The sequence below is a fragment of the Schistocerca nitens genome, chromosome 5 (genome assembly GCF_023898315.1).
Source record: "Schistocerca nitens isolate TAMUIC-IGC-003100 chromosome 5, iqSchNite1.1, whole genome shotgun sequence".
Classification (NCBI taxonomy): Eukaryota; Metazoa; Arthropoda; class Insecta; order Orthoptera; family Acrididae; genus Schistocerca; species Schistocerca nitens.
Window position 1 is genome coordinate 731,960,782 of NC_064618.1, and position 27,935 is coordinate 731,988,716.

Below are 27,935 nucleotides of genomic sequence, written 5' to 3' on the forward strand. Positions count from 1 at the left end.
TGCACATTCCGCCGCTTCCCTAAACGTTCGTCTGTCTGAAAGGACCCATGATCACACAAAAGCCCAAAAAAAGGTTATGGTGTACGCGTACGTGGACAAGCTGTGTGCGCAGCAATCGCCGACATAGTGTAACTGAGGCAGAATAAGGGGAACCAGCCCGCATTCGCCGAGGCAGATGGAAAACCGCCTTACAAACCATCCACAGACTGGCCGGCACACCAGGCACCGACACTAATCCGCCGGTCGGGTTCGTGCCGGGGACAGGCACGCCTTCACGCCCGGAAAGCAGTGCGTTAGACCGCACGGCTAACCGGGCGGACCTTTTTTGGTATTGTCGTACTGCTTCTCGACCACTTCCATCTGCTTGGTTGTACACAGACACTATTTCGGTTAGTTCCCGATGTGAATAACGAACCATTCTGCTTGCTTACAGTACGCTGCGTCAATCGCACAGTTTGCAACACAGAAGGAACACACGCCACATTGTCAAAGAAACTTTCATTCGTCAGCACCATCTACCATGACAACAATGCATTTCCGGACACATGTTCGTAGGACGTTCTTTCCTCCATTTCCAGTCAGGAATCCGTCCCTGCAGTTCATCGGTTTTATTAATGTTCTACCTGTATACACTCCTGGAAATGGAAAAAAGAACACATTGACACCGGTGTGTCAGACCCACCATACTTGCTCCGGACACTGCGAGAGGGCTGTACAAGCAATGATCACACGCACGGCACAGCGGACACACCAGGAACCGCGGTGTTGGCCGTCGAATGGCGCTAGCTGCGAGGCATTTGTGCACCGCCGCCGTCAGTGTCAGCCAGTTTGCCGTGGCATACGGAGCTCCATCGCAGTCTTTAACACTGGTAGCATGCCGCGACAGCGTGGACGTGAACCGTATGTGCAGTTGACGGACTTTGAGCGAGGGCGTATAGTGGGCATGCGGGAGGCCGGGTGGACGTACCGCCGAATTGCTCAACACGTGGGGCGTGAGGTCTCCACAGTACATCGATGTTGTCGCCAGTGGTCGGCGGAAGGTGCACGTGCCCGTCGACCTGGGACCGGACCGCAGCGACGCACGGATGCACGCCAAGACCGTAGGATCCTACGCAGTGCCGTAGGGGACCGCACCGCCACTTCCCAGCAAATTAGGGACACTGTTGCTCCTGGGGTATCGGCGAGGACCATTCGCAACCGTCTCCATGAAGCTGGGCTACGGTCCCGCACACCGTTAGGCCGTCTTCCGCTCACGCCCCAACATCGTGCAGCCCGCTTCCAGTGGTGTCGCGACAGGCGTGAATGGAGGGACGAATGGAGACGTGTCGTCTTCAGCGATGAGAGTCGCTTCTGCCTTGGTGCCAATGATGGTCGTATGCGTGTTTGGCGCCGTGCAGGTGAGCGCCACAATCAGGACTGCATACGACCGAGGCACACAGGGCTAACACCCGGCATCATGGTGTGGGGACCGATCTCCTACACTGGCCGTACACCACTGGTGATCGTCGAGGGGACACTGAATAGTGCACGGTACATCCAAACCGTCATCGAACACATCGTTCTACCATTCCTAGACCGGCAAGGGAACTTGCTGTTCCAACAGGACAATGCACGTCCGCATGTATCCCGTGCCACCCAACGTGCTCTAGAAGGTGTAAGTCAACTACCCTGGCCAGTAAGATCTCCGGATCTGTCCCCCATTGAGCATGTTTGGGACTGGATGAAGCGTCGTCTCACGCGGTCTGCACGTCCAGCACGAACGCTGGTCCAACTGAGGCGCCAGGTGGAAATGGCATGGCAAGCCGTTCCACAGGACTACATCCAGCATCTCTACGATAGTCTCCATGGGAGAATAGCAGCCTGCATTGCTGCGAAAGGTGGATATACACTGTACTGGTGCCGACATTGTGCATGCTCTGTTGCCTGTGTCTATGTGCCTGTGGTTCTGTCAGTGTGATCATGTGATGTATCTGACCCCAGGAATGTGTCAATAAAGTTTCCCCTTCCTGGGACAATGAATTCACGGTGTTCTTATTTCAATTTCCAGGAGTGTATGTACTCTATGTATATATGTTCCACATCTCCTCATAAAGCAGAGGACTGATTTCAACCAAACTTTGTACACCTATCACTTAATGTCTGGAAGAATCAGCATGGTAGTAAAAACCACGTCACTCTCAAAGGGGTGAAGGTGGGGATGAAAGGATATGCACAATGCAATACCCACATTGTAGTCATCCAGTATTTGAGAATGAGAGCATTCAGTGACATGCAACATACTTTACACATAATTTCAAATCTTTACGAAACTTTTTCTCGCTGACAAACCCTACAGAAGTTTATCGCTTGCCATATTTTCGCTCGCTATATGTTCGCTATTCATGCAGTAAAACTGCCGCATGAAGCAGGGCGTTTCAATGTATTACTTCTTTACTACTAACCGTGTTCGCAGCACATTTTTCAGGCGATATTCACGTATATCACCGAATGTGCCAGCATAATTATGTTAATGAACAGCAGATAGTTCAGGAGATATGACGTCATAAACTCTGAGATGTGTGAAAAACTGCCGCATCGTGCAAGACGTTTAAATTTGTTACTTCGTTGCCATTAACTTCATTCATATTTCGCAGCAGTAACCACATACACTGCTGGATGTACCTGCAAAATTATATCGTTGTACAGCGTATAATTCAGTGGATAAAACGTTATAAACATTGAGCTACCTGAAAAGAAAACTGAAGGGAGAAATTTGCTAGAAACTCCGGTGAAATATGTGCATAAATACGTGTTAAATGTGAGTGAAATACATTTATCATTTGTGTACGTGAACAAAGCCAAGGGTAAAAAGCACATCCTAAACACCTGGAACGATTTCAATCAAATTTGGTACACATATTAGTTACGATCTGGAAAGAAATACTGTGGGGATAAGAACCACCAGCCTCCTACAGGGGTGATCGTGATAAAGTGGAGAGAGACGGCCAGAGGAGAAGATGAACAGCCAGTGAGGGAGACAGATGCACACAGATTAGGGAAGGAGGGGGTCGACTGAAGGAGGGGAAGGGGAAATGGATGGAGAGAGGGTGAGTAGGAGATGGACGGAGAAGGGAGAGGAAGAGGTAGGCAAAGAGAGAGGGAAGAGGAGGAAATGGACAGACAGGGAGAGGAAGAGATATGCAGAGAGGGTAGAAGATGATGAACAGAGAAAGGGGAGGGAGAAATGGACACAGAAATGGAAAGGGGGGAGATGGACAGACAAAGGGGAGAGGAGGAGATGGACAGAAGCAGGAGAGAGGAGGAGATGGACAGTGAGAGAGGGATGGACAGTGAGAGAGGGAGAAGAAGATGGACAAAGGAGTATGGAGCAGGTGTAGAGAGGGTAGAGAAGCAAATGGACAGAAAGAGGGGGGATGAACAGAGATGGGGCAGGAGGAGCTGGAGAGAAAATAGGGGGGTGGAGCAGGTGAACAAAGAGAGGGGATGGAGGAGGTGGACAGAGAGGGGGTGAAGATGGAGATCCACAGAGAAAGGGGAAGAAGCAGATGGACCGATAGAAGACTGAAATAAATACATAACCGGGCAACGCCGGGTATTTACACTACTGGCCATTAAAATTGCTACACCAAGAAGAAATGCAGATGATAAACAGGTATTTATTGGACAAATATATTATACTAAACTGACATGTCATTACATTTTCACGCAATTTGGGTGCATAGATCCTGAGAAATCAGTACCCAGAACAACCACCTCTGGCCGTAATAACGGCCTTGATACGCCTGGGCATTGAGTCAAACAGAGCTTGGATGGCGTGTACAGGTACAGCTGCCCATGCAGCTTCAACACGATACCACAGTTCATCAAGAGTGGTGACTGGCGTATTGTGACGAGCCAGTCGCTCGGTCACCATTGACTAGACGTTTTCAATTGGTGAGAGATGTGGAGAATGTGCTGGCCAGGGCAGCAGTCGAACATTCTCTGTATCCAGAAAGGCCCGTACAGGACCTGCAACATGCGGTCGTGCGTTATCCAGCTGAAATGTAGGATTTCGCAGGGATCTAATAAAGGGTAGAGCTACGGGTCGTAACACATCTGTAATGTGACGTCCACTGTACAAAGTGCCGTCAACGTGAACAAGAGGCGACCGAGACGTGTAACCAATGGCACCCCATACCATCACTTTGGGTGATACGCCAGTACGGCGATGACGAATACACGCTTCCAATGTGCGTCCACCGCGATGTCGCCAAACACGGATGCGACTATCATGATGCTGTAAACAGAACCTGGATTCATCCGAAAAAATGACGTTTTGCCATTCGTGCACCCAGGTTCGTCGTTGAGTACACCATCGCAGGCGCTCCTGTCTGTGATGCAGCGTCAACGGTAACCGCAGCCACGGTCTCCGAGCTGATAGTCCATGTTGCTGCAAACGTCGTCGAACTGTTCGTGCAGATGGTTGTTGTCTTGCAAACGTCCCCATCTGTTGACTCAGGGATCGAGACGTGGCTGCGCGATCCGTTACAGCCATGCGAATAAGATGCCTGTCATCTCGACTGCTAGTGATACGAGGCCGTTGGGATCGAGCACGGTGTTCCCTATTACCCTCCTGAACCCACCGGTTCCATATTCTGCTAACAGTCATTGGATCTCGACCAACGCGAGCAGGAATGTCGCGATACGATAAACCGCAATCGCGATAGGCTACAATCCGACCTTATTCAAAGTTGGAAACGTGATGGTACGCATTTCTCCTCCTTACACGAGGCATCACAACAACGTTTCACCAGGCAACGCCAGTCAACTGCTATTTATGTATGAGAAATACACATATACATAAATGACCTGGTGGATGACATCGGAAGTTCACTGAGGCATTTTTGCAGATGATGCTGTGGTGTATCGAGAGGTTGTAACAATGGAAAATTGTACTGAAATGCAGGGGGATCTGCAGCGAATTGACGCATGATGCAGGGAATGGCAATTGAATCTCAATGTAGACAAGTGTAATGTGCTGCGAATACATAGAAAGATAGATCCCTTGTCATTTAGCTACAAAATAGCAGGTCAGCAACTGGAAGCAGTTAATTCCATAAATTATCTGGGAGTACGCAATAGGAGTGATTTAAAATGGAATTATCATATAAAGTTGATCGTCGGTAAAGCAGATGCCAGACTGAGATTCATTGGAAGAATCCTAAGGAAATGCAATCCGAAAACAAAGTAAGTAGGCTACAGTACGCTTGTTCGCCCACTGCTTGAATACTGCTCAGCAGTGTGGGATCCGTACCAGATAGGGTTGACAGAAGAGATAGAGAAGATCCAACGGAGGGCAGCGCGCTTCGTTACAGGATCATTTAGTAATCGCGAAAGCGGTACGGAGGTGATAGATAAACTCCAGTGGAAGACTCTGCAGGAGAGATGCTCAGTAGCTCGGTACGGGCTTTTATTAAAGTTTCGAGAACATACCTTCACCGAAGAGTCCAGCAGTATATTGCTCCCTCCTACGTATATCTCGCGAAGAGACCATGAGGATAAAATCAGAAAGATTAGAGCCCACACAGAAGCATACAGACAATCCTTCTTTCCACGAACAATACGAGACTGGAATAGAATGGAGAACCGATAGAGGTACTCAGGGTACCCTCCGCCACACACCGTCAGGTGGCTTGCGGAGTATGGATGTAGATGTAGAAATCGGTTGGAAACTTTCCACATGTCAGCACGTTGTAGGTGTCGCCACCGGCGCCAACCTTGTGTGAATGCCCTGAAAAGCTAATCATTTGCACATCACAGCATCTTCTTCCTGTCGGTTAAATTTCGCGTCTGTAGCGCGTCATCTTCGTGGTGTAGCAATTTTAATGGCCAGTAGTGTAGCTAATTATCAAATAAAAAAAGCTGTGGTATCTATCGTATAAGGCAAATTCTGCTAAGAATATACAACGTGTAAGTTTTTATAAGGATAGGTAAAATTCCTTGTCGGGTCTGATCGACCTTCGTGTCACCCTTTGCCAATGGCGCCGTCAGATGCGGTATATAGGCGCATGTTGTCAGCACATCGCTCTGCCGGTCGTCGTCGGGTTTCTTGAACTCGTAATCGGTAGAGTAACCCTTCATTTGGCCTGACGAGACTCAGTACAATACGTCCAGCCCTCCCACCAAGGAAAAGTCTCTGGTTATACCAGGAACCGAATCTATGACCTCCGCATGGCAGTCAGCCGTGCAGACCACTCAGCTGCGGAGGCGGAACGATGTCTATAACTACGCGCTTTAAATTTTTCTGTGTTGTACTTCGCAGGAAACTGGCCGCTGTAAAAGAGATTAGTGACATAAAGCCAAGAAGCATTCTGTTGCTTCTCTGTTCTTCATTGGTATTTAGCTAAGAAACCGTTTTGTTGCGACTAGAAGCAACATATATACTTCGCTTTTGCCCAAAAAATCACTGCAGTAGAATTTATTGCATTAGCTGTTAAGTCTGTATGGTATTCTCCTTTGTCAACACAGTAACAGGTGTGTGGCTGTCAAATGGTGGCAGCTAACGATACATGTGTCAAGTAGTGAACTTTCGGGCAGGATTACCCATCAATGCGACGGCAGAGTCTGCCCATAAGCCACCACCCCAACATATAGTTGCCGCAGAGTGTGCCTGTAACTCACCACCCCAAAGTATAGTACGAGGGTGAGTCAAATGAAAACCTTAAATATTTTTTAAAATATTATTTATTGTGCAGAAGTGGTACAAAGCTGTACCACGTTTCAACATAATCTCCCCCAAGCTCAATGCAAGTCCTCCAGGACTTACGAAGTGCATAAATTGCTTTAGAAAAAAAAAAATCTTTTGGTAGTCCGCGCAACCACTCATGCACCGCGTGGCGTAGCTCTTCATCAGAACGGAATATCTTTCCTCCCATTGCGTCTTTGAATGGTCCCAACATATGGAAATCACTTGGTGATGAGGAATGGCGCCATTCCTTGCTCGCTCTCTTCGTTTCCGGTTGGTGGAAGTGAACCCAGGTTTCGTCCCCAGTAACGATTCTTGCAAGGAAGCCATCACCTTCTCGTTCAAAGCGCCGAAGAAGTTCTTCACAAGCATCAACACGTCGTTCTCTCATTTCATGAGTCAGCTGCCATGGCACCCATCTTGCAGACACTTTGTAAAACTAGAGCACATCATGCACAATGTGGTGTTCTGACCCATGGCTAATCTGTAAACATGCTTCAATATCATTCAGTGTTACTCGACGATTTTCCTTCACTATTGCTTCAACTGCTGCAATGTTTTGTGGAGTCACAACTCGTTGTGCCTGACCTGGACGAGGAGCATCTTCCACTGAAGTCACACAGTTTGCGAACTTGCTACTCCATTCGGAGACTTGCTGCTGTGACAAACATGCATTACCGTACTGAACCTTCATTCGTTGATGAATTTCAATAGGTTTCACATCTTCACTACGCAAAAACAGAATAACAGAACGCTGTTCTTCCCTGGTGCAAGTCGCATGTGGGGCGGCCATCTTTATACTGATACTGCGACAGTATGTGTGCATCTGCACTATGCTACCACCTACAGGCCATTCTGCACGTTGTTTGTAGCACGCTTGCCAACTTACAGGATAACGGCGCGAAATTTCGATTCGTTATTACAAATTTAAGGTTTTCATTTGACTCACCCTCGTATATTTACACACTGTAAATGCCCACCCTAAGAAAAAACTGAATGGCAGAGTTAATAGTATAAATACTGCGAACTATTTGTTGCAACAATGTCTCTAGCAGTTCATATGAGACAAATATCTGCATGTCGTTATAATCAGAGGAACAGGACTAAGGCTCAGGATAGGCTCTATTGGAGAGTCAGACAAGTCGACTGTAATTCCCTTGTGTTCAGCATTGTGCACAAGGAGCGCCCTGTTCTTATCTGTTTTGTGCTAACATACCTATGAATTTGTCGATATTGGACCGAGGCGAGCTTGCTAAACAGCAATTCAGGTCGGCGGCAGTTTCATTGCACTGTAGCTTGGTTGAGTGCATTTTTATATGTACTGACGAAAAAGAAGATCGTGACATCAAAAAATAATTAACGTAGACTGATGAACTTTCGGGAATACATTTGTCTAGGTAACATATTTAACTAATTAACATTACAAGATAAGAGGTTAATGTAAGCGCGAGATAAGTAATTGCAAATGTGAAATGCTGGTACATTAATAACTGGTGTAACCGTCAGAATATTGAATGCAAGCACGCAAGCGTGCATGCATTGTGTTGTACAGCTGCCAGATGTCAATTTGTGTGACGGAGTTCCATGTCTGTCGCACTCGGTCGGTCAGTACAGGGACGGTTACTGCTAGTTGTCGATGACGCTGCAGTTGTCCCCATATGATGTCCCATATGTGCTTGATTTGAGACAGATCTGGTGATCGAGCAGGCCGAGGCAACATGTCTACACACTGTAGAGCATGTTGCGTTGCAGCACTGGTATGTGGGAGAGCGCCCCGGGAAAGCTGTCCATAAATGGCAGCACAACAGGTCGGATCACCAGGTTGACATATAGATTTGCAGTCAGAGTGCGCGGGATAACCACCAGAGTGCTCTTGCTGTCAACTGAAATCACAGCCGGGTGTAGGTCCAGTGTGTCTGGCATGCAGATAGGTTGAAACTTCCTGGCAGTTTAAAACTGTGTGCCGGACCGAGACTCGAACTCGGGACCTCTGCCGTTCGCGGGCAAGTGCTCTTCCAACTGAGCTACCCAAGCACGACTCACGCCCCGTCCTCACAGCTTTTCTTCCGCCATACCTCGTCTCCTACCTTCCAAACTTTACAGAAGCTCTCCTGCGAACCTTGCAGAACTAGCACTCCTGAAAGAAAGGATATTGCGGAGACATGGCTTAGCCACAGCCTGGGGGATGTTTCCAGAGTGGGATTTTCACTCTGCAGCGGAGTGTGCGCTGATATGAAACTTCCTGGCAGATTAAAACTGTGTGCCTGACCGAGACTCGAACTCGGGACCTTTGCCTTTCGCGGGCAAGTGTTCTACCAACTGAGCTACCCAAGCAACGGGGCGTGAGTCGTGCTTGGGTAGCTCAGTTGGTAGAGCACTTGCCCGCGAAAGGCAAAGGTCCCGAGTTCGAGTCTCGGTCAGGCACACAGTTTTAATCTGCCAGGAAGTTTCATATCAGCGCACACTCCGCTGCAGAGTGAAAATATCATTCTGGATGCAGATAGGTTGGTTGCACACACTCAGCTAGCCTCCTCCTTCCCAACAAAGGGCCGTCACTGTCACTGAGACAGATACAGCTTTCATTAGAAAAAACAACAGACCTCCACTCTACCATCCAATGAGCTCTCCCTTGACACCACTTTAGTCGCAAATGGCGGTGGTTTGGGGTCAGTGGAAAGCACACTACGGGGCGTCTGGCTCGGAGCTGTCCCTGAAGTAACAGATGTGACACAGTTCGTTGTGTCACTGTGGTGCCAGCTGCTGTTCAGATTGGTGTTACAGACGCAGTACGATGCGCCAGAATTATTCGCCTCTCGGTATTGCCACGTGGCCACCCCGAGCCCAGTCTTCTTGCGACCATACATTCTCGTGATCGCTGCAGCCAGTAATCATGTACAGTGGCTACATTCCTGCGAAGTCTTTCTGCAGTATCGCAGAAGAAACATCCACCTTCTCGCAGCCATGTTACACGACTTTATTCAAAGTCAGTGAGGTGCTGGTAATGACGTCTTTGTCACCTATAAGGCATTCTTGACTAACATCAGCTTACCACGTCCACTCTGAAAGGTAACTAAAGCTCACGACCGGTTACAGCGTGTATTTAAAGTAAACTTGATTATGCACCCTCGAAGTGGCGCTATTAGCGCCACTCTTACGCGATTGACGCGCAATTTGAATATACACCATCTTTCAAGCGTGGAAACACGCCTACTAACTTTCGTTCACGTCGCACAACTGCTTGGTGTTGCGATTTTTTTTTCCATCGGTGTATATTCGACATGTACTTTGCTTTGTAGTTGAAATTCTAAGTCTGCACTGTTGATTATTCTTTTTAAAAGATTTATTAACATGATTTCATCCAAAATATGTTGTAAAACTGCAGCAAAAGTCTGTTACCTCGGTTCCAACTGAGTCCCTTCCTGCAATGATTCGTTTAATATTTTAAATATTGAGATCTGTGTTTGAAACACTTCGTCCTTCTTATAGTGCACAGTTAAACAGTAAAAGTGATAAGCAATCTTCGTATATCACAACAATTTTGAAACTGAAAATGGCCGATATATTGGTTGCTGGAGGTACAGGCACAGTTATTGTGATAATTGGTACCTTAACATGTACCCACTTTAATGTGTAAGTTGTTTTTTCTCCGCCTCTTACATTCTTCCTGCAAATACGTAATTTACTATTTTATGTTTTTTACACGGTCGTAACTGCGATTCAAAGTGGACTATGCCTGTCAGTGTAGACAATCCATCTGGCGTCTACGCATCCACAAATCGACATATGACCTGCTGACCCGGGGAAAACAGACATTAATGGCTTGCTGTTCCACGTGCACTTGGAGTATTAACCAACCTAAAAACATTATCAGTCTGTAAATTAAGTAAATATTGATGTAACGTTGTTCAGTACACTGTCCTCAGTCATCAGTAGAAACATCTGCACTTATAAACCTAACACCCTGTAAATCTCTCATAAACTTTTCTTTTTGATATGCAATTTGTTATAATTTCCAAGATAATGATTCTTACTGTAGCTGTTACTTTGCATTACTATTTTCAAGCTTTTATTCACTTTGGAACCGCCAATAGGGTGGAAAGGACAACAACAACAACAAGCACCGGAAGGGGAGTACCAACATGAAGAAACGCAAAACGAAGGAAATGAACAGGCGGAACAGCCATGGGAAACAGTCACATGGAAAAGAAGACAAGAAGGAAGAAATACGAACCACAAGAACACCATAAAAGTGACGAAAAAAGACCAGGATATGCAAGCAGCAGACAAAACTGCATGGTTATACATCGGCTATCTCAAGGAAAGCACTACAAACGAAATAGTGATGAAATATATGTTAAAGAAAGAAATAACGGGACCTTTACAATGCGAGGAACTACACACATTAGGAAACAAAAAAGCCTTCAAGGTGGGAATTCCCTTTGGGGACCTAGAAATCACACAAAACTCAGATTCCTAGCCTGAGGGCACATTAACACGCCGATTTCCCTTCCTTTGATCCACAAGAAGAGCAACAAGAGAGGGTCTGGAATTACACTAAACAAAGAACAAAACAAGAAAGGAACACGCTGACACGGAGCCCAGAAGACTGTAAAAACACACACACCACCGGGCAAGAATCTAATACACTCCTGGAAATGGAAAAAAGAACACATTGACACCGGTGTGTCAGACCCACCATACTTGCTCCGGACACTGCGAGAGGGCTGTACAAGCGATGATCACACGCACGGCACAGCGGACACACCAGGAACCGCGGTGTTGGCCGTCGAATGGCGCTAGCTGCGCAGCATTTGTGCACCGCCGCCGTCAGTGTCAGCCAGTTTGCCGTGGCATACGGAGCTCCATCGCAGTCTTTAACACTGGTAGCATGCCGCGACAGCGTGGACGTGAACCGTATGTGCAGTTAACGGACTTTGAGCGAGGGCGTATAGTGGGCATGCGGGAGGCCGGGTGGACGTACCGCCGAATTGCTCAACACGTGGGGCGTGAGGTCTCCACAGTACATCGATGTTGTCGCCAGTGGTCGGCGGAAGGTGCACGTGCCCGTCGACCTGGGACCGGACCGCAGCGACGCACGGATGCACGCCAAGACCGTAGGATCCTACGCAGTGCCGTAGGGGACCGCACCGCCACTTCCCAGCAAATTAGGGACACTGTTGCTCCTGGGGTATCGGCGAGGACCATTCGCAACCGTCTCCATGAAGCTGGGCTACGGTCCCGCACACCGTTAGGCCGTCTTCCGCTCACGCCCCAACATCGTGCAGCCCGCCTCCAGTGGTGTCGCGACAGGCGTGAATGGAGGGACGAATGGAGACGTGTCGTCTTCAGCGATGAGAGTCGCTTCTGCCTTGGTGCCAATGATGGTCGTATGCGTGTTTGGCGCCATGCAGGTGAGCGCCACAATCAGGACTGCATACGACCGAGGCACACAGGGCCAACACCCGGCATCATGGTGTGGGGACCGATCTCCTACACTGGCCGTACACCACTGGTGATCGTCGAGGGGACACTGAATAGTGCACGGTACATCCAAACCGTCATCGAACCCATCGTTCTACCATTCCTAGACCGGCAAGGGAACTTGCTGTTCCAACAGGACAATGCACGTCCGCATGTATCCCGTGCCACCCAACGTGCTCTAGAAGGTGTAAGTCAACTACCCTGGCCAGCAAGATCTCCGGATCTGTCCCCCATTGAGCATGTTTGGGACTGGATGAAGCGTCGTCTCACGCGGTCTGCACGTCCAGTACGAACACTGGTCCAACTGAGGCGCCAGGTGGAAATGGCATGGCAAGCCGTTCCACAGGACTACATCCAGCATCTCTACGATCGTCTCCATGGGAGAATAGCAGCCTGCATTGCTGCGAAAGGTGGATATACACTGTACTAGTGCCGACATTGTGCATGCTCTGTTGCCTGTGTCTATGTGCCTGTGGTTCTGTCAGTGTGATCATGTGATGTATCTGACCCCAGGAATGTGTCAATAAAGTTTCCCCTTCCTGGGACAATGAATTCACGGTGTTCTTATTTCAATTTCCAGGAGTGTATAATCACAACAGAAAACATAGAAGAAACGACAGTCAAGAGCACCAGACTAACAAGGAGCAATAATGACGAATTAATAGTAGGAACATTGAACGTACAAACGCTGAGAACCATACAGAGAGAAGAAGAGCTCGAAAATGCACTAAAAGAAAGAAAATTCGATATACTCGGACTATGCGAAGTAAGGAAAACAGGGGAAGCCATCGTAGAGAAATCAAACGGCGATCTGCTGTATTATAAGGGATCAATCCCAGAACAAAGAGGGGCAGGCTTCATCATCAAAAGCGACTTAAAATCATCCATACAAGAATTAGTGGGAGTGTCAGAAAGAATAGCAGCTTTGAAACTTACCACATAAAATCATCAAATAACAATCACACAAATATACGACCCAATAAAAAAGGAATACCGACGAAGAATTAGAAGATTTCTATGAGAAACTAGATGACATCTTAGAGAGATATCAATCACCAATAAACCTAATAACTGGAGATTTAAACATTAAAGTCAGCCCCCGCAGTGACGATGACGAAGAACCAGTCAGACCACAGGGCTTTGGAACAAGGAACAAGAGGAGAGAAAGAATGGCACAATTTGCTCAAGAACACAAACTGAAAATAACAGACACCTTCTTCAGGAAAAATCAAAACCAAATATGGACTTGGCGCTTGCCAGATGGCAAGACGGAAAACGAAATAGTTTTTCATTCTAACGGACAAACAAAACATAATAAAGAACGACCAAATAATAACCCAATTAAAATTTAGCACTGGCCATAGAATGGTGAGGGCAAAAATAAAAATTCTAAAGAAATGAAGAAACGTAGGAATAGCAAGCAAACCAGAAATATAAAAACTGAAAATAGACAAATTTAAAAAAGAGCCACAGAAGCAACTGCAACAAACAAATATCAGTACAAAACAAAGGACTCAATAAATGTATAACGCACTAGAAAAGTGCATATACCAAGCCCACAAGGAGACAAGCAAAGACGAGCAAATGAAGAAAAGTCGAAGCAAATTAAGCCAGACAACCATACAGCTAATCGACCACAGATCGATAAATGTTAAAAACTAAAGATATTTCAGACAGGAATAAAGAAGAATTTTCAGAACTAGACAAAATAACGAAAAGGGAAATATGGAAAGATATCCGCGAGCACCGATCAGCAACAACGAGACATACTAGCAACAAACAAATCAGTTAGAAAAGCGAGGATAAGCGCCCAGGGAGGTAAACAGTGGATACTAGCAACGAAGAATCAGGCGGAAGAACATCTAAACACAAGAGGATATAATCAAATCAGCAACGGAATACTACAAAGCAATATACACCAGTTCTCTACCAAACAAAGACACAGACCGCAACCCTGTCGATCCAGACCCAAACACCACTGAAACCATACCCGCTATAATACACAGTGAGGTTAGAACAACCATCACTGAATTGAAAAATGTCACCTGGAGAAGACAACATATACAATGAGATATTAAAAGAAGCCCAAGACCTCCCAACACCAATAATCACAGAAGTGTTCAACAATATCATACAAGACATTCCCGACCAGTGGAAAACAAGTACGACTGTACTTTTGCACAAAAAAGGTGCGAAAGATGACATGAACAATTCTAGACCCATAAGTCTGATGTCTAACCCATATAAGCTGTTCACGAAAATACTAACAAGCCGATTAACAAAAACACTAGACGACAACCAGCCCTCAGAACAAGCAGGATTCCGCAAAGAATTTAGCACAGTGGACCATGTTGTTGTTGTTGTTGTTGTCTTCAGTCCTGAGACTGGTTTGATGCAACTCTCCATGTACTACTCCATCCTGTGCAAGCTACTTCATCTCCCAGTACTTACTGCAACCTACATCCTTCTGAATCTGCTTAGTTTATTCATCTCTTGGTCTCCCTCTACGATTTTTACCCTCCACGCTGCCCTCCAATGCTAAATTTGTGATCTCTTGATGCCTCAGAACATGTCCTACCAATCGGTCCCTTCTTCTTGTCAAGTTGTGCCACAAACTCCTCTTCTCCCAAATTCTATTCAATTCCTCCTCATTAGTTATGTGATCTACCCATCTAATCTTCAGTATTCTTCTGTAGCAACACATTACTAAAGCTTCAATTCTCTTCTTGTCCAAACCATTTATCGTCCATGTTTCACTTCCATATATGGCTACACTCCATACAAATACTTTCAGAAACGACTTACTGACACTTAAATCTATACTCGATGTTAACAAATTTCTCTTCTTCAGAAACGCTTTCCTTGCCATTGCCAGTCTACATTTTATATCCTCTCTACTTCGACCATCACCAGTTATTTTGCTCCCCAAATAGCAAAACTCGTTTACTACTTTGTCTCATTTACTAATATAATTCCGTCAGCATCACCCGACTTAATTCGACTACATTCCATTATCCTCGTTTTGATTTTGTTGATGTTCATCTTATATCATCCTTTCAAGACACTGTCCATTCCGTTCAACTGCTCTTCCAAGTCCTTTGCTGTCTCTGACAGAATTACAATGTCATCGGCGAACCTCAACGTTTTTATTTCTTCTCCATGGACTTTAATACCTACTCCGAATTTTTCTTTTGTTTCCTTTACTGCTTGCTCAATATACAGATTGATTAACATCGGGGACAGGCTACAACCCTGTCTCACTCCCTTCCCAACCGCTGTTTCCCTTTCATGCCCCTCGACTCTTATAACTGCCATCTGGTTTCTGTACAAATTGAAAATAGCCTTTCGCTCCCTGTATTTTACCCCTGCCACCTTTAGAATTTGAAAGAGAGTATTCCAGTCAACATTGTCAAAAGCTTTCTCTAAGTCTACAAATGCTAGAAATGTAGCTTTTCCTTTCCTTAATCTATTTTCTAAGTTAAGTCGTAGGGTCAGTATTGCCTCACGTGTTCCAACATTTCAGCGGAATCCAAACTGATCTTCCTCGAGGTGGGCTTCTACCAGTTTTTCCATTCGTCTGTAAAGAATTCGCGTTAGTATTTTGCAGCTGTGACTTATTAAACTGATAGTTCGGTAATTTTCACATCTGTCAACACATGCTTTCTTTGGGATTGGAATTATTTTATTTTTTCTTGAAGTCTGAGGGTATTTCGCCTGTCTCATACATCTTCCTCACCAGAAGGTAGAGTTTTGTCGGGACTGGCTCTCCCAAGGCCGTCAGTAGTTCTAATGGAATGTTGTCTACTCCCGGGGCCTTGTTTCGACTCAGGTCTTTCAGTGCTCTGTCAAATTCTTCACGCAGTATAGTATCTCCCATTTCATCTTCATCTACATCCTCTTCTATTTCCATAATATTGTCCTCAAGTACACCGCCCTTGTAAGGACCCTCTATATACTCCTTCCACCTTTCTGCCTTCCCTTCTTTGCTAAGAACTGGGTTTCCATCAAAGCTCTTGATATTCATGCAAGTGGCTCTCTTTTCTCCAAAGGTCTCTTTAATTTTCCTGTAGGCAGTATCTGTCTTACCCCTAGTGATATAAGCCTCTACATCCTTACATTTGTCTTCTAGCCATGCCTGCTTAGCCATTTTGCACTTCCTGTCGATCTCATTTTTGAGACGTTTGTATTCCCTTTTGCCTGCTTCATTTACTGCGTTTTTATATTTTCCCCTTTCATCAATTAAATTCAATATTTCTTCTGTTACCCAAGGATTTCTACTAGCCCTCGTCGTTTTACCTACTTGATCCTCTGCTGCCTTCACTACTTCATCCCTCAGAGCTACCCATTCTTCTTCTACTGTATTTCTTTCCCCCATTCCTGTCAATCGTTCCCTTATGCTCTCCCTGAAACTCTGTACTATCTCTGGTTTTTTCAGTCTATCCAGGTCCCATCTCCTTAAATGCCCACCTTTTTGCAGTTTCTTCACCTTTAATCTACAATTCATAACCAATAGATTGTTGTCAGAGTCCACATCTGCCCCTGGAAATGTCTTACAATTTAAAACCTGGTTCCTAAATCTCTGTCTTACTATTATATAATCTATCTGATACCTTTTAGTGTCTCCAAGATTCTTCCATGTATACAACCTTCTTTTATGATTCTTGGACCAAGTGTTAGCTATGATTAAGTTATGCTCTGTGCAAAATTCTACCAGACGGCTTCCTCTTTCACTTCTCTCCCCCAATCCATATTCACCCACTATGTTTCCTTCTCTCCCTTTTCCTACTCTCGAATTCCAGTCACCCATGACTATTAAATTTTCGTCTCCCTTCACTACCTAAATAATTTCTTTTATCTCATCATACATTTCATTAATTTCTTCATCATCTGCAGAGCTAGTTGGCATATAAACTTGTACTACTGTAATAGGCATGGGCTTTGTGTCTATCTTGGCCACAATAATGCGTTCACTATGCTGTTGGTAGTAGCTTACCCGCACTCCTATTTTTTTATTCATTATTAAACCTACTCCTGCATTACCCCTATTTGATTTTGTATTTATAACCCTGTAGTCACCTAACCAAAAGTCTTGTTCCTCCTGCCACCGAACTTCACTAATTCACACTATATCTAACTTTAACCTATCCATTTCCCTTTTTAAATTTTCTAACCTACCTGCCCGATTAAGGGATCTGACATTCCACGCTCCGATCCGCAGAACGCCAGTTTTCTTTCTCCTGATAACGACGTCCTCCTGTGTAGTCCCCGGCCTGAGATCGGAATGGGGGACTATTTTACCTCCGGAATATTTTACCCAAGAGGACGCCATCATCATTTAACCATACAGTAAAACTGCATGCCCTCGGGAAAAATTACGGCTGTAGTTTCCCCTTGCTTTCAGCCGTTCGCAGTACCAGCACAGAAAGGCCGTTTTGGTTAATGTTACAAGGCCAGATCAGTCAATCATCCAGACTGTTGCCCCTGCAACTACTGAAAAGGCTGCTGCCCCTCTTCAGGAACCACATGTTTGTCTGGCCTCTCAACAGATACCCCTCCGTTGTGGTTGCACCTACGGTACGGCCATCTGTATCGCTGAGGGACGCAAGCCTCCCCACCAACGGCAAGGTCCATGGTTCATGGGGGTAGGCAGTGGACCATATTCACACCATTAATCAGATAATAGAAAAATCGGAAGACCGGCAATTCAAAATATACCTTGATTATGTTGATTACAGCAAAGCATTCGGTACCATCGAATACCCAAACATATTTCAAGCACTAAGAAATCAAGGAGTGGAAGCAAAATACATCCAATTGCTGAGAAACATTCAAAACAACAGCTTTGCTAGAGTTAAAACCGAAAAGACAGGCCAACCTTTCCGCGTGGAAAGAAGAGTTAGACAAGGGTATCCCATCTCCCCAAAACTATTTACCTGCATACTGGAGGGCTTATTCAGGAAACTAAAATGGTATAGGGAAGATGGAATATCCCTCAACGGCAAGAGTAACAAATTTGAGGTTTCCGTAAAACTGCAAGGGAACTGCAATCAATGCTCCAAGAGCTTAACACACAAAGCAAGATGGCAGGACTCACAATGAACAAATCTAAAACGCGAGTAATGACAAATGAATTAGAAACCCCAATATATCTTGAAGAAACGAAACTAATGTATACATCACAATACATATACCTAGGACAAATAGTTTCCTTTAACAACAAAATGGAAAAAGAAATGATACGAATAGTTTCCTTAGCGTGGAAAGCTTTCTGGGCCTTAAAGTTCATATTGCTAGACAGAATCCTGAATAGGAGGCTCAAAATGGCGACACTCGAAAGTTGCGTTGTCCCAGTGTTATTATATGGATGTCAGACATGGGCTCTCAAAGCCAAAGTGAGATACACTCTACAGGTATGCCAAAGGAAAATGCAGAGGAAGATCCTTGGCATCTCTCTGAAAGACAGAATTCGAAGACCTCGATACACATGATGTCAGCAACTAGATACATAGCACAACAGGCTATGAAGACCAAATGGAAATGGGGCGGCCATGTGGCGAGGCTGCAAGACGACAGATGGACGGCACGAGCTACTACATGGGACCCTTACATCGGCAAGAAACTGTGAGGTAACGGGCGAATTGTGGCGCCCTGAAAATATTCCAAGTTGGCGTGGCCGCACACGACGATCGTCAAAGCCGGGGCCCGGCAGCAAACAACGTGGTGGCAAACGTTAGCCGGACGAAAGGGGTAGCCCCAGCGCATGGTCCAGACGCGTGGCTGGGAATTCAGCTGTGACGAGGACGGTGCTTTGTGTCGATGAAAGAGACTAGTATGTCGAGAGTGCCAAAGATGGCGGACTTTGTGAAACCATCATGGCAGACATTTCACAGTTCATATAGAAATTAATAGTAGTCGGAAGGATCATGATACCTCAAAAAGAAACATTTTCATTACCATTATTTGCACGACGATTCTGATGGTGTAATCCGATTTTCAATATCTTTATTAGTTTAAAGTTTAGTATCTGACTCTAAATTATACAAGTAACACGCAGCAACGAATTTCCAAAATATAAACGCTTCATCCGATTTTGTAGATCGCCGTGTCTTTAGAAAGCTATTAGTGTAAACCTAAATTGGTATACACTACAGGCATGTAACTAGAATAGTACATGAGTTATTGGAGGTCAAAGTGGCCGAATACTATCGATCGCGTCAGGCCATAAGTACTCCACAGTTAAACGAAGAAACGGTAGCAGCATGCTTATAAATACACTCCTGGAAATTGAAATAAGAACACCGTGAATTCATTGTCCCAGGAAGGGGAAACTTTATTGACACATTCCTGGGGTCAGATACATCACATGATCACACTGACAGAACCACAGGCACATAGACACAGGCAACAGAGCATGCACAATGTCGGCACTAGTACAGTGTATATCCACCTTTCGCAGCAATGCAGGCTGCTATTCTCCCATGGAGACGATCGTAGAGATGCTGGATGTAGTCCTGTGGAACGGCTTGCCATGCCATTTCCACCTGGCGCCTCAGTTGGACCAGCGTTCGTGCTGGACGTGCAGACCGCGTGAGACGACGCTTCATCCAGTCCCAAACATGCTCAATGGGGGACAGATCCGGAGATCTTGCTGGCCAGGGTAGTTGACTTACACCTTCTAGAGCACGTTGGGTGGCACGGGATACATGCGGACGTGCATTGTCCTGTTGGAACAGCAAGTTCCCTTGCCGGTCTAGGAATGGTAGAACGATGGGTTCGATGACGGTTTGGATGTACCGTGCACTATTCAGTGTCCCCTCGACGATCACCAGTGGTGTACGGCCAGTGTAGGAGATCGCTCCCCACACCATGATGCCGGGTGTTGGCCCTGTGTGCCTCGGTCGTATGCAGTCCTGATTGTGGCGCTCACCTGCACGGCGCCAAACACGCATACGACCATCATTGGCACCAAGGCAGAAGCGACTCTCATCGCTGAAGACGACACGTCTCCATTCGTCCCTCCATTCACGCCTGTCGCGACACCACTGGAGGCGGGCTGCACGATGCTGGGGCGTGAGCGGAAGACGGCCTAACGGTGTGCGGGACCGTAGCCCAGCTTCATGGAGACGGTTGCGAGTGGTCCTCGCCGATACCCCAGGAGCAACAGTGTCCCTAATTTGCTGGGAAGTGGCGGTGCGGTCCCCTACGGCACTGCGTAGGATCCTACGGTCTTGGCGTGCATCCGTGCGTCGCTGCGGTCCGGTCCCAGGTCGACGGGCACGTGCACCTTCCGCCGACCACTGGCGACAACATCGATGGACTGTGGAGACCTCACGCCCCACGTGTTGAGCAATTCGGCGGTACGTCCACCCGGCCTCCCGCATGCCCACTATACGCCCTCGCTCAAAGTCCGTCAACTGCACATACGGTTCACGTCCAGTGCACAAATGCTGCGCAGCTAGCGCCATTCGACGGCCAACACCGCGGTTCCTGGTGTGTCCGCTGTGCCGTGCGTGTGATCATTGCTTGTACAGCCCTCTCGCAGTGTCCGGAGCAAGTATGGTGGGTCTGACACACCGGTGTCAATGTGTTCTTTTTTCCATTTCCAGGAGTGTATATTTATTCATCTATGTGTTTGTTTATATCGGATATACACTATTCATGAAGAAACTGGTTAAATATTTACTGTTTTTTAGAAAGCACAGAGACATTAGGCTACTGCCCTACCTATTGCTTCTTTTCTTTTGATATATGTTTATTTAATTGTTTATGTATTTAATAATGTGTGTTAGAGCGTGTTTATGGTCCAGCCGTAGGAATATTTATTTAATTTACAGTATTTAAATGTAGATCCAGTATTTCTTATGTGCTTAAACATGTTTGTGGGTGCGTTAGCTTGAAGACATAGCGCGAGCGCTCTAGCCAATCACAGCGCTCGTGAAGCGGGAGAAGAGCATCGTTTCGAGAGAGGACAGGGTAGTTCTGGAGGGTACGGCGCACGACACGGGAGTCGCGGGAAAGACTTGGAGTGGAGCGCTTCGCGCGTGGTCGCGGGAGATAGAAACACTTCGTAGTGCCGACTTGTGTACTTGTGAGATTTCCGTGGCTTCTGCAGTGAAGACGTAGTAATCGTTTAGAAGTGAATATCTCGCGAGCTATGTGTTGTTCATGACTAATTACGTGCAGAAGGAATCTATTGTTTCCCTGTGATTCAACTTGTTTTTTATTTAATTGCTGGACCATCGACACCAATAAGAGTTTTGCGGAAATATACCGCATTCTCAAAAGTACTTCTACTGTCGTACTCATCATTTAAAGTCGTTAAAATAGTACCCGCAGATTTTATTTAATTGCAATCTTTCATTTATAAATTTCTATATTAATTCGCAATTGCCGAGTGATAGAATCCTTCGACCATTCGATTCATGTGTGTATTCATATTGTATACTGTAGACTCAGCAGTATTTAGCCTGTAATGCGGATACTACGCATCCCAGCCCCTAGACAACGAAACCAGCCAAAACTTTTAATATTCCAACTCTGAGTCTGAGAGTGCGTAGTTACTTTGAAAGCCCGTAAGAGTTCCGGGAAGACCAAGACGCAAATGGTCGGACTTATTCAGAAAACAAGCAGAATACAGTGGATCAGCATAGCCAGAAACAGAAAGAAGTGGAAAGAACTAGAACAACAACTACGTGATCCATTGTAATTCAACTAGTAGTGTGCATTACGTGCGGTAGCCTCTTACGCGGTCTAGATCACCGCGTGAGTCTTTAAAAGCAGCTACTCCTACTTGTAGGAGGCCTTTGCCCTCAATGGGACAGAACATGCTATTTTCATTCATTCATTCATTTCATGGAATTTATTTGCTGCAGCTTTGTAACTGTAATGACAATTAAGAGTCAAAGCAGAATTTTTCACTCCAAGATGTTTTCTTCAGTTTCACATCTAATGGCGCCAGCTTTGCTGAACCTATGAGTAATATGAAACTAGAGTCTATAAAGAAACAGGGAGCACTAGGACAGCCAAAACCAAGTGAACTGTAACTCCAGACAAAAGCATTCTAAGTAAATCTGGAATCGGTTGCCCTCCAAGTAGGAAATTTCTCTGAGTTTAGCGGAAAGAGGATTCTAAGACATACCGTAATTAATACTGTCATAACTAATCGAGAATACTCCCACCTCAAAAACTAGTCTAATTCAGAGAGGAGAAGCACATGGAACTCAAGAACAGTGCACGTTACCGTTAAACATTGCCAACAAATCACTCCATTAAAAAACGATCTGCACGCAACAGGGAGAGAGTGTTTTTAGAAGGCTTATGGGAAGCGTCCCATCACCACTGAGGAAGACGAGGAGATTGCAGCTGACACTTAATTCGTGGTACGAGATGTGAACTCAGATTACAGACAAAGGGTATGTATAAAAGTCTCCAATACTCATTAAAACTGGAATCCCTCTGAACAGTAGACAGCATTTTGTCGAAGATCGAAGTTAATTACTTAAAACTTCCCATCACTGACTATTTCTGAATTATATTCAGAATGAGTTGCCAGTCACCCCCTGTTCCTGAAAAGATATCCGAGTTAGAGTTTGACTTAATACAGAAAAGAGGCAATTATGCTGTCTGTCTTCATACACGTCAGGAATAAAGTTTGCTTGCTCTGAGAAATCGAGAAGTATATTCTAGGGAAAAGAAACTGCACCTTCTCTGAAGAAGTACATTACGTTAGAGCTAGTCTGACTTTGGAAGAGGTATATGCAAGTATTAATTGCTTACTTGAATAAAAGTGTGATAACCAAGGTCTGCAGAAGCCATTACACCTAATAAAATCAAGGATTTCAGTAAAAGAGGAGACTCTCCACTTAATCTCATCACCGGAAACTTGACTGAAGTATTATCCTCCAGAACACTGCTGCCCAATCATAAACCTATATTAAGTGTAGTATTACATAAGCTCAGATGGAAACCCAGTTCTAAGCAAAGAAGGGAAAGCAGAAAGGTGGAAGGAGTATATAGAGGGTCTATACAAGGGCGATGGACTTGAGGACAATATTCTGGAAATGGAAGAGGATGTAGATGAAGAAGAAATAGGAGATATGATACTGCGTGTAGAGTTTGACAGAGCACTGAAAGACCTGAGTCGAAAAAAGGCCCCGGGAGTAGACAACATTGCATTAGAACTACTGACAGCCTTGGGAGAGCCAGTCCTGACAAAGCTCTACCATCTGGTGAACAAGATGTATGAGACAGGCGAAATTCCCTCAGACTTCAAGAACAATATAATAATTCCAATCCCAAAGAAAGCAGGTGTTGACAGATGTGAAAATTACCGAACTATCAGTTTAATAATTCACTGCTGCAAAATACTAACGCGAATTCTTTACAGACGAATGGAAAAACTGATAGAAGCCGACCTCGAGGAAGATCAGTTACGATTCCGTAGAAATATTGGAACACGTGAGGCAATACTGACCCTACGACTTACCTTAGAAGATAGATTAAGGAAAGGCAAACCTACGTTTCTAGCATTTGTAGACTTAGAGAAAGCTTTTGACAATGTTGACTGGAATACTCTCTTTCAAATTCTGAAGGTGGCAGGGGTAAAATACAGGGAGCGAAAGGCTATTTTCAATTTGTACAGAAACCAGATGGTAGTTATAAGAGACGAGGGACATGAAAGGGAAGCAGTGGTTGGGGAGGGAGTGAGACAGGGTTGTAGCCTCTCCCCGATGTTAATCAATCTGTATATTGAGCAAGCACTAAAGGAAACAAAAGAAAAATTCGGAGTAGGTATTAAAATCCATGGAGAAGAAATAAAAATTTTGAGGTTCGCCGATGACATTGTAATTCTGTCAGAGACACCAAAGGACCCGGGAGAGCAACTGGACGGAATGACAGTGACTTGAAAGGAGGATATAAGATGAACATCAACAAAAGCAAAACGAGGATAATGGAATGTAGTCGAATTAAATCGGGTGATGCTGAGGGCATTAGAGTAGGAAATGAGACACTTAAAGTAGTAAAGGAGTTTTGCTATTTGGGGAGCAAAATAACTGATTATGGTCGAAGTAGAGAGGATATAAAATGTAGACTGGCAATGGCAAAGAAAGCGTTTCTGAAGAAGAGAAATTTGTTAACATCGAGTATAGATTTAAGCGTCAGGAAGTCGTTTCTGAGAGTATTTGTATGGAGTGTAGCCATGTATGGAAGTGAGACATGGACGATAAATAGTTTGGACAAGAAGAGAATTGAAGCTTTCGAAATGTGGTGCTACAGAAGAATACTGAAGATTAGATGGGTAGATCACATAACTAATGAGGAGGAATTGAACAGAATTGGGGAGAAGAGGAGTTTGTGGCACAACTTGACTAGAAGAAGGGATCGGTTGGTAGGACATGTTCTAAGGCATCAAGGGATCACCAATTTAGTATTGGAGGGCAGCGTGGAGGGTAAAAATCGTAGAGGGAGACTAAGAGATGAATACAATAAGCATATTCAGAATGCTGTAGGTTGCAGTACGTACTGGGAGATGAAGAAGCTTGCATAGGATAGAGTAGCATTGAGAGCTGCATCAAACGAGTCTCAGGACTGAAGGCCACAACAAGAACATAGTGATTCGTAGCAGAGGGTCACAATATTAAAAAAATGGTCACAGGAATGTGGGATTTTGGTGAAATGAAGAGTTAATATTGAAACGATATAAAATTAAAACAGACATAGGAATCCGAATCACTATCAGATAAAGTGGAAGGAAACGCTAAATTAACTACCTTAACGGGAGACTACGCGGAACGATGTGCAGCGTCAAAGGACTACTGTATACCGTGTTGCCGACCAGTCTACAACCCGCACACGCTAGAAGCCGTTCGATCGTACCGCGTGAAGACAACGTTGAGCAGCCCCCTCAGTCAAGAAGAATAGAGAACGTAAGAAATCATTAAGAGTTGTTACATTTAAAAGTATTTAAAATCCCTCTTCGCCAACAAGTAGCAAACGGCACTTTCGTAGAAATTATTAAAGTCAGTGCGAAAAAAGTCGCAGTGCTTTTTTATATACCTTTTGAGGGCAGAAAAACGGATTTAACAGAATTTATTGATTTATGTCATTGTGGCATTTGATGCAATATGAGGAGAGGAGAAGTCTCTACCACACATCTACATTTGTACTCTGCAAACATCCGTAAAGCGTATGGCAGAGGCTATCTCATATTGTACCATTTATTAGAGACTTCTCCCATTCCATTCAAGTATGGATAGCGTGAAGACTAAGTGCTTAAATGCCTCCGTGTGTGCTGTAATTCGTCTAATCTTGACTTCGCGATCCTTATGAAAACGATTTGAAAGGGGTTGTAATGTACTCCTAGATTCATCACTTTGAAATATATCTGTAATTGTGGGGGAGCATGTAAGGGGGTGGGGGAGGGGGAATATGTGGACACCACGGAATTATCACGAGAAACAATGCCCCTCACATGAATGCGAAACGACTCTACTTTGACCACAAGATTCCCAAACGTCACACGACTCCGATCTCAATTAAATCCTAAAACTGCAGCGCGAATATTCACCATTCTAGTAGTCACTTCAGATGTCGAACGAAGACCTACAGCTCCCCATCAACCATAGAAACAGGAAGCCGCTGTCCGCGGCCCTCTGACTCAGAATCTTCTCTGTTATTTTATTATTAGTTTTGGGACAGGAGCCAGCGAGCCTGGATCTCCAACGTTAATCAGAGAAGTGTACAGCTCGGTGCATTCCGGCGAGAACGTACCTTGACGAATCCCTACTGGCTTGTAAAGTGACCATCCTGGGCAGCGTCAGAGCCCTCTCAATTTAAAGTTCGTTCAAGAAACTTTCTAAGGAGGTTTTCAAGGGATAGTTTGCATCTACCGTTAAGCATCTGTCAGTTCAGTTCTTGCAGCATCTTCGTGACTCCCTACGGTGAGTCGAACGAACCTGTAACCATTCGCGCTCTCTTCTTTCTATCCGTTCAGTATTTCCTGTTAGTCTTATTTGGTATGGACAACGGCCTTACCGCAGTGGATCCACCGGTTCCCGTGAGATCACCGAAGTTAAGCGCTGTCGGGCGTGGTCGGCACTTAGATGGGTGACCATCCAGGACGCCATGTGCTGTTGCTATTTTTTGGGGTGCATTCAGTCTCGTGATGCCAATTGAGGAGCTACTCGACCGAATAGTAGCGGCTCCGGTCACAGAAAACCATCATAACGACCGGGAGAGCGGTGTGCTGACCCCACGCCCCTCCTATCCGCGCCGGCCGCGGTGGTCTCGCGGTTCTAGGCGCGCAGTTCGGAACCGTGCGACTGCTACGGTCGCAGGTTCGAATCCTGCCTCGGTCATGGATGTTTGTGATGTCCTTAGGTTAGTTAGGTTTAAGTAGTTCTAAGTTCTAGGGGACTTATGACCACAGCAGTTGAGTCCCATAGTGCTCAGAGCCATTTGAACCCTCCTATCCGCATCCTCCACTAAGGATGACACGGCGGTCGGATGGTCCCGGTAGGCCACTCGTGGCCTGAAGACGGAGTGGTATGGGTCCCACACACTGGAGCAATACTAAGGAAGGGTCGCATGAGATTTCCATCTGCAGTCCCTTCGTAGATGATTCACATTGGGGAAATAGAATCGATGACGTATCGACAGCACTCCAGAAAGCAGTTATGAGAGTCTCTGTTGTGAAGCCCAGTATACCAAACAGTAAAAGGCCGGACATGGTCTTTACATACCGGCATATGGCAGTGGCCGAGCGAAAGCACGAATGTACCAGGAGAGGTATCCTCGCTGATACAAGCTGCTTCATAAAAGTGCTTCATCGTTTGTGTGAGACAGGCCCATTTACGGAAACGGGTAACCGTGAAAGGCGGGCGTGCCCAGTACATATAAAGGCCTAGGAGAAGCTGGCTGAACGTAGAATCCGATACCGACACCAGCACCAGGTACGTGGCCTGCCAGGACTGTATAAGCCAGACGAGCACGTGGAACACTCTCCACGATGACTGCCACTATTCATACCACTTACGATGCATACCGGCCTTATTATCTATGTACTTGCCTATGTGACAGTCTTCCATTCTGTAACAGAGTTTGCCCTGTTTGGGAACTTAATGGTAAATCGCAATTATCGGTCGAATCGAGACTCGAACCGAGAATCGTACCCTTCGCACGCTTGGTCTTTCCGATTGAGCTACCCAGCTACAAATCACAGCCCTCCCTCAGAGCCTAGATAGCTGAGTCATTAACATTGTAGCTCACGAAAGGGTGCGCTCTGGTTTCGAGTTCCAGTGCAGCACACAGTTTCACTCTGTCAGGAGGTTCCCAAATAGTGCGCACTCGGCTGGAAAATTTATTCCGGACACAGTGTACTGTTTGCCTCCAGCGCGTCGGAGAACTTAATAGAGCGAGTGTGAGGACGGGGATTGGGGAGCTGGCCCCTGCGCTCACCTCGCCGTCGATCTCCAGGACGCCGACGCCGACGGGCACCTCCGGCAGGCGCACGAGGAAGCTGCTGCCCGCGGGGAAGACGGCGCGCTCCAGCATGCACGGCACGCGCTCCAGGTGCGGCAGCGCACCCGCCTCCAGCGCCGCCGCCACGCTCGCCTCCTGCCTCCAGCTCTTCTCGTCCAGCCACGCCGCCGCCTCCACCCGCGAGAACACCACGTCTGCCACCGACACGACTAACTATAAACACTAACAGCAACAGAGGCTACGTTCTCAG

At 45.9% G+C, this 27,935-nt stretch overlaps 1 protein-coding gene and 1 pseudogene across 4 annotated transcripts in view; one reads left to right on the forward strand and one right to left on the reverse strand.

Moving 5' to 3' along the window:
- The window catches only part of LOC126259744 (protein amnionless), a 139,796-nt gene that overhangs the window by 75,788 nt on the left and 36,073 nt on the right, over nucleotides 1–27,935 (reverse strand). For all 4 annotated transcript variants that reach the window (XM_049956733.1, XM_049956734.1, XM_049956730.1 and 1 more), the window contains exon 3: nucleotides 27,662–27,879. In XM_049956733.1, the coding sequence (XP_049812690.1) occupies nucleotides 27,662–27,879 (218 nt within the window). The remainder of the gene's footprint in view (nucleotides 1–27,661; nucleotides 27,880–27,935) is intronic.
- LOC126261000 (5S ribosomal RNA) lies at nucleotides 26,226–26,343 on the forward strand (annotated as a pseudogene).